At 33.0% G+C, this 13,336-nt stretch overlaps 1 protein-coding gene across 1 annotated transcript; it reads left to right on the plus strand.

Annotated features, from left to right (window-relative positions):
- The first annotated feature begins 8,736 nt into the window (after positions 1–8,736).
- Positions 8,737–12,617, plus strand: LOC105174792 (Transducin/WD40 repeat-like superfamily protein). Its single transcript, XM_011096984.3, has 4 exons — positions 8,737–9,045; positions 9,806–9,970; positions 10,582–11,066; positions 12,067–12,617. Exons 1-4 carry the CDS (start codon positions 8,766–8,768, stop codon positions 12,454–12,456), a joined length of 1,320 nt encoding a protein of 439 aa, XP_011095286.1. The 5' UTR covers positions 8,737–8,765; the 3' UTR covers positions 12,457–12,617.
- The last annotated feature ends 719 nt before the right edge of the window (positions 12,618–13,336 follow it).

Genomic DNA, 13,336 nt, shown 5'->3' on the forward strand with positions numbered 1-13,336 from the left:
GGGGCAATTCACTATTCATTGATTTTGGTTTTCTACTGATGCTAGCTAGAATGCTGTAAATCAGTAAAAAAACTACTTTACAATGAAATTTATTACTGAAAAATAAATTTATATAAGTCAATTAACAATAAATATAAATTTTCATTTAATTTTTGTAATTTCACTTATATCAACAAATTTTATAAACTTTACAATGAATATCTATTTTTCTAATAAAAACAATTAATATCAGAAGTATCATGATATAATTTCAAATCATAAAAAAATTACATTTAACAACACACAAATTTAAGGGTTGATGGTGTAATTATCTCTTAAATAATTCAACTACAGGTCAAAATTTGGGCAACCGAAAAACGCATTCATCTCGAAATTATTTGATACTATTAATGATGGAAGATTCAGCTTTACAAGACCTAAAATAATCAAAGGGGTGAATTCATTTTCCACCAACAACCAAATGATCGATATATAATTTAATAATATATAAAAAAATCATAAGGAAAAGGCAAGAGAGTGAGTGGGGGGAGAGGTGGCGGTGGGCAGGACGGAATTGTGCCTCCGTCGGCATAATTTCTGACTCTATTTTCCTTATCATTTTTTAATTAAATAATTTTTGGTGGTTGAGATAAGGAAGAAATTGAATTGAAACAGCACAAGTCAACGAGAGTAAGCTGCTGCGCGTGCGGGTGGGTGGGCCCCAAACCAGACCTAAGAGTCAGAGCCTGAAAGTGACGGTCTGTCTGTAACTGTAACGCCAAACATTCCTCTTCCTAATCATTTCCTCAATCCCATCATCATTTCCTGCCCTTTGTTTTTCTAATTACTCATTAGTCTCACTCTCCTATGTTCACACTTCACACCTCCCATCCCTCCTCTTTTTTCACTTTTGCCAAATTGTATTTTACAAAAATGTTCGTATTCTTTGGGTCCAAGTTGTATTTGGGTTGGTCAATCACGTTAAGAGTTCATTTAAATTAAAGTAAAGATGAATACTTAAAAATATGAAACTCGTTGCAATTTTTATTTTTAAGTTATAACGAATCAAGTCGAAAAGAATATCGATATTTATAGAAATATGCCAACAAATATTTAGATCTACGTAATAAATTTTGGGCCTATGAAAGAAAATATAATCAATAGATCTCATAAATTTGAGTTCCTTTGATGGGATATATCATATTAAGAATGAAAATGAAACAAAATATTCCCTACGTACAGATAAAATTTTTATTTTTACCTGGAGATTATGCGTTTCTTATTTGGGTTGGGTTTTACTCGACTCAGTCTGACTCGTGAATCATTGATTATCTTACATCGAATTACATAGGATTATGCCAAGTGGACTTGAAAAGTGGTCCCAATTCTCCCTATAAAAGTACATCCAACCACTTTATTTAGTGGTACAACATTTGTTACTTTGTAACTTGTATTAAAAAATCTTAGTTGATGATTACCCAACAAGCCTAAAAACCTCCCTTCTTTTTTTTTTTTCTTTTTTTTCTGAGGATCGAATGAAAATTACCATTAGGAGACATCGATTTTCAACGCGAATCAAACTTGGGTAAAAAGCATACAGATTTCAGTGTTATTTTTACAATTTGTTGTTCTGGACGGGCAGATTCTTCTTTTCCATGATGTTTACCATCTAACCCCGTAAGCATAAATGTTGTAATGATAAGTTTTGTTATATTAATCGTAAGTTGTACACGTCAAAGTCTAGTACCTAAAGGATGGTACATTATATATTAAGAATGCTATGTTATAATTTTATTGTTGCGTATCATACATAATTAAGTTAATTAGTAGTATGATCTTTTCGTGACATTAATTAAATTAGTTATTAATATAATCTTTGTTAGAACTTTTTCATGTCATACCTATACTGATAACTTTAGATGTTACAGATAATATCAGAACGTGAAGTGATGAGAGGATCAAGCCAATCGTGATTTTTTTCATTAAACTTATAAAAAAATATTAAATTAATCATGTATGTTCAAAAGATCATAATGCAAAAAGATGCCCCCATGTATCAGTTGTATCTCAAGAGGTAGGGCATCATATTTATAAGTTTCAATAAATATAGGCCACGATGTGATGTCGATGTCGAAACTTGCTGGTTAAAGTTAAAATTTTATGAATAAATTTGAGGTTATGGATTTAAGTTTTATGGAACGTATTAGTATTTATCTTTTTTTTATATGAATTTATTTCATAATTCTTTATTATATTGAGAATTGATAGAACCTTTTGTATGCATAACTCACTTTATTAAATTATTGATATAATCATGTAATATCGATTCTACAACTAAAAAAAAACATGATGTTAATAAGCTAATTATAATAAGAAAGATTGTGAAATAAAATCGAAGGCAAAAACTCAAAACAGATTGTTATAAATAAAAAACGAGCTAAATTAATTATATTAGTATTTCCTTACCATAAAAAATTTGAGACTAAAAAACACAAAAAAAGGGTTTTCAAGAAAAATGTAATGAACAAAAGAAACTATATAGAGAAATTATATTATTATTTTTTAAATAAAATAAAAATGTAAAGGCAAAAACATACATAGAAAATTAACAAGCGAGGCCTTTTAAGACATTGGGTTATCACTATAATTTTGAAGTGTAATGATGGTTGGAAATTTGTAATCAAGTAGGTTAATTTCCTGAATACTAGGTTTCCTCCCAGCGTCCAATCATGCGCACATGTTAACAGCTTTAATTAAACATAACTTGGGCGTGAATCAAATCTCCTGTTGCTGTCTGTCTCTACTCATTTCCTTTCGCCTGCATTTGCATTTGCGTTTGCTTTTCCTTCATATTAAACAACCTTAATCATGGTTTTATTTTGTCTTGGTTGCATCACTATATGTTCATAAAGAGCCTAACATTAATAGATATCATGTTTCATGTATGCCCAAAACCATTAGGTTTAAGGTATCATTACTTATCACCTGTCACTATTTCCCAAATAGGGAAGTGATTTGGCAACAAAATTGAAGTGCTAATTCGATTAAACTATTTCAAATTAATATTGTATTTTCTATTCCTTGTTGTCTATTTTTTTTTGACTTAATCATTAAGGTTGAGGTTTCACTAACAAATTCGAGATCATATGTTCGAGTCCTATCGGACATGTTGGTATTCGTTTCACCTTATGTGAGTTTATTTTAATTTATTTCATTGTTCTTCTCTATATTGATGTATAGATTAAATCGATATATTTTTTTTATTTTTTTAAGACATCAATATAATTAATGGCGTAATTTTGATTAAAGAAAAGAAAAAGAAGCCATATATCTCGAAATATACTTTACTTATGCATAATATAATATCACTTATGTAAAAATTATATGAACAGATCAACGTCATAAAATTCCAGTAAAAAGATTAATGAGTTGATTAGATGACTAATGTCGATGCCACCAAAAGGAAAAAATACAATTTATTCTTTTATAATATGAGAAATTAGCCGATCGTGTTTTAAAAAATGAAGCTAATTATCCTTTAAAAAATAGGGGGTAATTTGCTTCATTTTCTGAAATATAGAAAAATAATTTATTATTTTTTTTGCATAAAAATATTTTTTCATACAATATATTATAGAGGGTAAATTGCATTTAACCCGCTGTCAAAATGCATTGTACAAAAATCCAAATAATTAGAAATCTTAAGGAATGTATAAACACCTAAGCCCCAAAACCACACACTTAATCATGAATCAAACGTCCCACAATAAAAAGGCATGATTTGAAACCAACACAAAGTTCCAATCTCCCCCACATACCTAGGATTTGATCATCGAGGGGAAGTAATCAATTTAATTTCAACATAGTCATATTCATATATGTTAATGTTGTAATGAAAATGACGTAATGATGAGAGAAGGTTGAGGTGTAGAAGATGACAAAGGAGACAAGGGAAGGAATATTTCAACAAGAAGTCATGGTCCCTGCAGATTTTTCAATCTTGTAAGGGGAAACATGTCACACTCACTCACACACTTGAAATATGTTAAGAACCAGGAAAAAAGAACAGAGTACAGATTTTATAGGGAAGGATGGGGTAGGTGTAGGTGTAGGGGTGGGTGGGGAAGTACAGAGTACTATGACTTTTTCCTAGTCCACTTTGTTGAGAGTTTTCCCAATTCCATGGCCATCCACCCATCACTCATTTTTTAAATTAGGGGTCAACCAGCTCAAAGTATGTAAAAGGCGCGCACCGCCTACATTCCGGCCACCGAGACCCTGCCCATCATCATCATCATCACCAGTTTATTAAATTTGTGATTGCTTGTTTCTTTCTTACTTTATGTTAATTTATTATAATTTTTTAAGGGATTTTGTATTAAAGTTTTGCATTATATTATTGATTGAAGTTTGGATTAATGTAACCCTTCATCGATGGATTAAAATTTGAAGTCACTTGGAAGCACCATCGTCATTTAAAGCCCACGGCATCTCAAGTCGATGCCATCAAGGTTCAATTTGAAGCACCATCGCTTGAAACCACTGCCTGTTCTAAATCCCTAATCCCCTCGATTGGGCTCCTTCTTGCCGATAACTGAACTCACCTATCTTGGTGGATTCAGTTATTCAATTGTAACAGTAGTTATACTCGAATTTTTTAATAGGGTTAGCCTAGTCCCCATCAATTATTAATATTTGCTGATAAATTTATTTATCATTAAATGTTTAAATATTGGTTAGTAGTATTTTTATTATTGATTACTAGTCATAACACAAAGATAAATCTAAGTAATTGAAAGAAAAATGTTATACTTAAGATTTTTAATGCAAAATTGCAGATTTTTGTGCAAATTGACACCAAATACATAGGTATCTAATTTGTTCCACTTTATTGATCCTAGAATAGAATCATTAAGTGATTATTGATATCTTGATGGGATTGGATGTGACTTTTTAGAAAAATAATCATAGATCAACATATCACTTCGTTGAGTCATAGATTGATTTATTTCAACCCTCGAATTAAGCATCATCAGCTGGAATGATGTTGGACATTGACTTATCTGGAGGTCATCTGCTGTCTAATGTTTTCATTTTTCACTTAGTATGTATCATGTTGGGATTTCAGATATTTTTTTAAAATATTTAGAATTCGAGCAATATATCCATAATTAGATCAATAAATCAATATATCAATAATCATAAAATAAATAATAATAAACTTTTTCGAAGTAGATTTTTATTTTTTTTTTCTTTAATCTCTACACTGTCCAAATTGGGTCTATATTTTCTTAATGGATCTGTATTTGAGTTTGAATATAATAATATTCATTAAATTTGAATTTAAATTTTAAAATTAATTTATGAGTTTGAATAGAGTCTTATTTTACTCATTTACACCCCATATCCAATATTCAAATAAAGGGACAAGTCATGTGATAAGTCTCATAATTGAGTTATTAGTTTTTGAATTTTCTTGAAGTCGGAGGTGAGTGTAGCAGTGTGCGTCAGACAAGTAATTTGACTAGAGTGAGATCGCACATTTCTTGTCATCATAAAAATTAGTCGTTTTCTTCTTCTTCTTGAATCCCAGGTATTTTGATGTGGTGTGCTGAAATTTGGTCAATTGTTGGGCCCATTTCTATGGAATTCTGGGTTAAATCCAATTGACCAAATGGTTGGATGTGAGACATGATTTCCTTTCCTTCCTCCGAGAATGATGAGATATGTAATGGTTTACATCTTGTCAAGTTTTTTCTTTTTCTTCAATAAATAAATAACGATTAGATCTGGACAATTTGATCTCCCAAATTTTAAAGTTTCGGGATAAAATCCGACTAGTTTTTGTGCAATAAATGTATAGATGATTCTCGGGTAAAATTCATATTATCTTATTTGATACCTAAAATGTTTAAATAGACCTCTGTAATAATAATAATAACAATAAAAAAAAAAGATTATACAACCCTCTATGTAATTTAAAAAGGTACATATTATCCCTTATCCTCTAAGATTATATCTCACACACTAAAAATGTGACCAGGTAAGAATTTTTTCACTCTAAATGACTACCCTTATTTTTAAATTATACATATTTTAAAAATATAGTATAAAGAAAGATAATTTAAGTTATATGATATATATATAAAGAAACCTAAAAGAATATAAAGCAAAAAAATAGAGATGACTCGTCGACGGACGGGAGATTGGCGGTGGGTGGAATGTCAAAATCTCATTGTCGGAAGGGCTTTCTAACAGTGGTAGACCCCCGTCAAGAGGTGGTCGGACGATGGAGAAAAAAACGATAGAAGAAGGGGGCGCGGGTTAGAGTTTTTTAGCATAAAAATAGATATAACTCACTAAAAGATTGAAGATTTCCGGCTGGTGAGGTATCAAAATACTCGATGTTGGACGGACTTTCTATCGAAGGTAAGCTTGTGTAGAGAAATGGTCGGATGGCAGAGAAAAAAAGCAATAGAAGATGGGAGGCGCCGGTTAGGTGTTTTTTAGCACAAAAATAGAGATAACTCATCAACGGATTGGATATTTGCAGTGGATGGGGTATCAAAATGCTTGCTGTCAAACAGACTTTTCAAAAGTGGTAAGTTCGCGTTGAGAGGTGGTCGAACGACGGAGATATGGGAGGAGAAGAAAACTAGATATAGAATATATAGATATAGATACAAATTTATGGTTATAAACATATTTATATATTAAAAATATATAATTGCCTATATATATACATATTTATATATTAAAATATATAATTGCCATTGTATTAAAATAATATATTTTTATTTTCTATTAACATGATTAAATTTGAGTCACAAATTTAGATCAGATCAAATATAAACCGTTGATTTACAAGGGCATTTTTGTCATTGTAACATAAGATTTATGTTCAAATGCACTAGGGGGCAGTGTGCATCTTTTTAAATAATACAAAGGGGTTATATAGTACTCTTTTTTTTTTTTTTTTTATCACAAAGGCCTATTTGAACATTTTGGGAATCACAGGGGGGTAAGATGAATTTTACCCCATATTGTCTCTTACCTTTAATTTTTTATGTGGGTTGTGACTTAATCCGCCCCTTCATTATTTTCCACTTTAGTTTTGTATGAGCTTTACGGTTTTGTTTTGAAAAAGTGCCTCAAAAAGGAGGAGGTTTTAGCCGAATCATCCTGTAGCAAGGTATTGTTTGCTTTAGCTTTGATTCTATAAGGAAGGAGTCGTACGATTTTGTCCTATTAAAATGCCTTTTTTTAGATAAAAATGTGTGTTTCATACAAAGACAGGGCGAACAATATATTCCGTGCAATAGGGCGTCGATATGTTTCTGACCACGTGTTTCAGCGCCGTCTGTTAGAACAAGGTCATGTGCCCATTCCAAGCGCCTTGTCTAGGGGCTAATGATGTAGGTATATTTGTTGCAGATAAGGAGATTGAGTAGTTTATAAAACCCAAGGTCTTTTTTCCATAGTTAGGTGTTTTTTCAAAACAAAATCGTGAAACTCATATGAAGTTAGATGGATAATACCGTGCATAATGAGGCTTAAAAAGTAAAATATGTGACAATCATCTAACTAACCAAGATATTACTTAACATCGAGCGTATAACATTCGTAAAACCCTAATTTGTTATTAAAAGCTACTAATAGTAACAGAAAACATCGCTAATGCATCGAAAGAATTTGGTTTGGACTTGATTCGGTTAAATTTGAATAAATTATATGGCAAGTGCAATACATTTATTTGTAATTGGAGTATAAAGAAAGTGATCAATTACATAACAAGTATATCATATTTGGTTAGTGATAGATATGATTTGATCAAGTTTGATGTGAGAAAGAATTTTTGTAATTCATTTATGAATCAAATTAATTGCCTTGTAGATTTAGCTAATCAAAGTTCCCCTACATGGCCCTAGCTAATTAGTGAAAATCATGAATAGACCAATAATTTCATCCTAGAAAAATGCATGATACTAACACATGTATCTCATAATTGACATTATGAATGGACTTGGAGAGTGGGATGTTTTATGCATCAAGTACATACAACTATTCATCATGTTATCAATCTTCCTCCACACACTTAGTCTGCGCAACACCAATTACGTTATGAAGAGATTTTGTCTTATATGAATTAAGTGTAAAAAAAATATCTGATAATGTTAATCATATCACGTCAACAATAAGGATTTCATTATATCGTGTTTGATATTTTTGTACTTATTTATAAATAAATTATAAATATATAAAGAATTCTCGCTAAAAGACCTAAAAACTTGAATAAAAAATATAAGTTAAAAAGAATGTAAAAAATTTGTAAATAACATCGGCACTTACGAGAAAAGCACGATTTTAAGGAAATAACGACTAGCCAAACGGTGTGCTGCGTTGGGAATGACATCATTTTTGAATCATTAACGTGTTTCATGCATTCACTGAATTTTGAAATAAAACGTGTTACTTTGTTAGGTATTTACCGATAGACTCTGGACTAGAATAAGTGGGCTGGGCCTACTGACTGTGGGCCTACACAGATCCACTTTCCACCGCTTGTAGTTAGTAATTTCTTTTATATATTAACACATATTATTCACTCTTCCCCTATTTAATCAAGCTTTCTGGGCTTGGAGTTATTGGTCTTGGGCCCATATACTATCTCCACTAAAAGATGGGCCTATCCGGAGCAAGTTAGGATACAGTAGTGGGCTCAGAGATTTGGGCCGATTATCGCTTAAACATTAAATCGTGGCTCAAAATCGGAGCGCCATACCAGAATGGATCTTCTTTCCAAAGCGTATGCAACTGCTTCCGACGACGACGACGACGATGCTGGCGGAGGATCCGGACACTCGAATCCATATGTGCCTCCTCCCAAGCGGATCAGACCCGAGAAACCGATGGCGAGTGCGATCCAGATGCCCCTTAATCTCCCTCCGAGTCTCCCTACCGAGGCTCCGATACCCGGACGATACATATCTAAGCGACAAAGAGCAGCCCTTGGTATGGAGTCGGCACGAACTGACTCAAACGCGGGTGATTTCGATATATCACCAGGTTCACTCGTTTACTCCAATTTTCTCTGTTTTTTGAATTCTGATGTCTATACATCACATTTTTGCCACCTCTTACTCGGTGCTACTAGCTAATCTGAAATTTTCTTTCTCTTCGCAAATCAGAAAGCACAGTTTATAGTTATGGCTGTGGGTTCAGATCAATGGGCGTGAATGTTGAAGAGGGCGAAACTACTCGCCCTAAATTAATAAAGTTTCGAACTTGTGTTTGATGAACAGATGTACGGAGCTCACAAATATCTTAACGGCTAGAACTTAATATATATAAAGCCTGATTAATATGAATCAGGGCCTGAAAATAATATTGAGAAACACATGTAAAAAGATTTACTTTTTATTTGATATCCTATCAAGTTTTGTATGTAAATGAAGAAATTGTGCACATACAAAGACGTATAATGTACTTACTAGAATAGCTGTTAACGATTTTCACTGTGTCTAATTTTTTAGGGATTTCCATGGTCTGTTGTACTAGTGTTGGCATGGTAGATGTGTAAGCTTTTATAATGGATGAGTATGTCCACGATAGTCATATTACACCCCTACTTTCTTTTATTTTCCAATTTTTCTTATTCTTACTGCTATTTCTTTTATTATCATCAAGAATATATGTTATGCAGAGCTGGATTGACGATTTAGTTAAACTTTTACATACATTTTCACATCTTTCATTTTGTTGAAAGGAAAAAAGAAAGTGTGACTGTCAGCTACATGATTTTCTAAGGGCAATCAATTTTCTACAGGCATGGGAAGCCTTTCAGATTCAGATGTACCGCATGGTATTTTGACAACATTGAAGCAGCATATGAAGGGCAGTGCAGTCTCCAATCAAACACCTCGATCACTTTCTTCAGCTCTCAATGGGCACGTTAAGCCTGTCAATGGTGTGCAATGGTCTACAACTCATGGTAAGTACTTTATGTGCCGTACAGATTTCACTTAAGGATGCTGATATTGTTCCACTTCTAATATTTCTGCTTCTGAGTCTATCGGGACTTCAATTTCTTGTAAACAATGAACTAATATATCAAATAAGAGTTCTTGTTTTGAAAACATTCTGACATTGTATGCTTTGAAAAAAATAGTTATTATTCTGATATGCTGAACTCATATCCTTCTCTGCGCTTGTTTCTGGAAAATTGTATTCGCTGATGCAGTTGTGCCTTCTAATTGAAAGTCTGATATTTCTCATTTGATCTGCAATAGTATCTTTATCTTGAGTGATGTTCTTTGAAGCAGTTCATGAAGGAAAGCTTTTAGGATGTATGATAAACTGAAAACTGAAGGGCAACACAAGCTAGAACTTTCGTCTAGATCGAATGTATTGCTGCTGGCATTGTGTTTCTGTATAATTTATGAGTATTTATTATTGAGGATTGATTTTATTTTTCCTTCCTCGTGTCAATATTGTTGCCAAGTACTAAAGTCTCTTATATATTAGTAGGTTCACCTGTTGATAGAATCTGTTGTTTTTATCATGCTATGATTTTTTTATCTATTCTATGAAGTTAGTTTGCAGCTCATCTTCTTGCATCTGCGGGAATGGATCATACTGTTTCCATTTGGAACGTATGGAGTAGAGGAGAAAAACGAGCACGTATATTAAATTATCACCATGCAGCAGTAAAAGATGTGAAATGGTCACAGCAAGGATTGTCTGTGCTCTCTTGTGGTTACGATTGCACATCAAGATTGGTTGATGTTGAGAAAGGAATAGAGGCTCAGGTTTTCAAGGAGGATCAAATTGTAGAAGTTGTAAAGTTTAGTCCGGACAACTACAATCTTTTCGTTTCTGGAGGATCAAAAGGCCTGATTAAACTGTGGGATACTAGGACTGGCACAGTGGTCCATGAATATGTACGAAGTCTTGGGTCAATCCTTGATGTGGAGTTCACAGTTGATGGCAGGAATTTAATCACATCAAGTGATGTGTCCAAAAGCAACCTCAGTGAAAATTCAATCATCGTTTGGGATGTTTCCCGACAAGTGCCACTATCCAATCAGGTGAACTTCTGGTTCTATGCATGAATTCCTCTTCTTCTTATTCCTTGTTCTGTTTGGACTCATCAATACATTACAAAGTAAATTACTATCATGTAGATGATTTTCCCTTGGAGAATGTAAGCAGCCTTAACAGAGTTTGGTATTATTATTTTACAGTATTAAATGGTTTATGGTAGGGGCGTGCAAAGTTTGGTAAACCATTGGAAAACTGACGGAACAGAAAATTGGGTTCGTAACGAAAACCGAATCGAGAATTCGATTCAGTTTCTTGTTTTTTTTTAAAAAAATTGGTACATTCTGTCGCTACCAGTATTCCAATTCGGTTTAACGTAACAACTGAATTATCGAATTATTAAAAGTTATATTACATATATATATTATAATTCTATATAATTCTACAAAATATATTAATATATATAAATTATATTTAATATTATAATTTAATTTCTATTTATTTTTAATTTAAACTTAAAACATAAAATGGCAGATTTAAAAATTATATAATGGCAGTTCTTTTTTAATATAAATTCGGTTTTCAACCAAACCGAACCAGAAAAAAATTCGGCTATAACCGAACTAAACTGGCTAATTCGATTCGGTATGAATGGTGTACTGAAATTTGGTGCAGTTTACCGAACTGAATAACCTAGTTTAAGGTGCACCATGATAACCGCTGGGATTGGAAAGATACGGTTGGTATATTTACAGTACTCTTGTAGACACATGGGGGGAAGCTGTTTGGCCTATTTTCTCCATAAAGTTCAAAATTTCTCCTGGCGTTCTCATGAGAATTGGGCATTGATGATCTCAAGTTCATGTATTTATATGTCAATCTTTATTTTCTACCAGTCAGGACTAAGACTCTTTTTGTTCCTTTCAGTTTTTATGATCTTCAATGGCAACTTGCGTGTTCATTCTTTCTGGCTTAATGCTGCGGGTGATATACTGCATTTCATGTTTCAGATTCTGCTATTTTTATAACTACCTTGTTACTTGTCAGGTCTATGCAGAAGCATACACATGCCCCTGCATCAGATGCCACCCACTGGAGCCATACTTTATTGCACAATCAAATGGAAACTATATTGCCATATTCTCTACCAGATCCCCATTCAAACTTGACAAGTACAAGAGATATGAAAGTCATGGTGTTTATGGTTTCCCTATCAAGTGCAATTTCAGTTTGGACGGAAGGATACTGGCCTCTGGCTCCTCTGATGGATTTATCTACTTTTATAACTCAAAAACATCAAAGCTTCTAAAAAAAGTTAAGGCATATAATCAAGCATGCATAGATGTTGTATTCCATCCTACCTTGCCCAATGTAGTTGCTAGTTGTAGTTGGAACGGAGAAGTGTCTGTTTTCCACCAAGACTGCAATATCAATTAGAAAGTCTCACAATGAAACTATTTTCTGTGTGTTACATTATCTTCACTTTTTAGGGCATGTTCATTTATTAGTTCAGGTTTCCTTTGTAGTAGAATGAGTCTGTTATACGACTTTTCTGTTGTTTATTATCTAGACCTGCAAGCGTATTAAGTTTCCAAGCATGTGGTGTGCGATGCATTGAGTAGGTCCTGCTATTGCCTCTATTCAAAATGCTATATACTTCACCATGTGTTAGCTCCCGTTAGGGGACTCGACAGCTCTGTTGCATTAGTAACGGAGCTTGTCTTTATGTATGAAAAGTCTAAAAGTCATGGTAGATTCATCTTAATTGCAATCCCCCATTGGTTTGTTAGGTGAAGGTTTTATAGAAGTCTTGAATCTATTAACCTTGGACATTTCTGATAACTGAAAATTCCTGCAATCGCTACTGAATGTACTTTTATAGTTTCCGTTGGCTTCAGGAATGTTCAGTTTCCGCATAAGTATAATGGTTCTGTTGGTTTCTGGAATGTTCAGTTTTACCATAAGTATGATGGTACTTGTATCGTTCCTAAAAACTACACTGGGCGGAAGAATCTTGCAAAAACCTTGCATCATTATCTGTTATCTCTCAAAATTCATTCATGAAGTCCCACTGTAATCAAATCAGAAGTGAATGATTCTGGAAGTTTGGAATGAACAGTATAATCATATTTTCCAGCGAAATTCTTGGATCAGTCAAAGTGCAACACATCTGGTCCATTCATCATTACCACTGTTGAGTACCCCATTTTCTAGGAGCATCTTGAGTTGGAGTTTTGACTCTATGCAGAAATAAAAATTTGGGCTTGAGGTGCTATTTGTTTTGGTGCCCATTTGATTTTTTTTTGCTTCTGGAACA

This window comes from Sesamum indicum, linkage group LG12 (assembly GCF_026168435.1).
Source record: "Sesamum indicum cultivar Baizhima isolate 11 linkage group LG12, ASM2616843v1, whole genome shotgun sequence".
NCBI lineage: Eukaryota > Viridiplantae > Streptophyta > Magnoliopsida > Lamiales > Pedaliaceae > Sesamum > Sesamum indicum.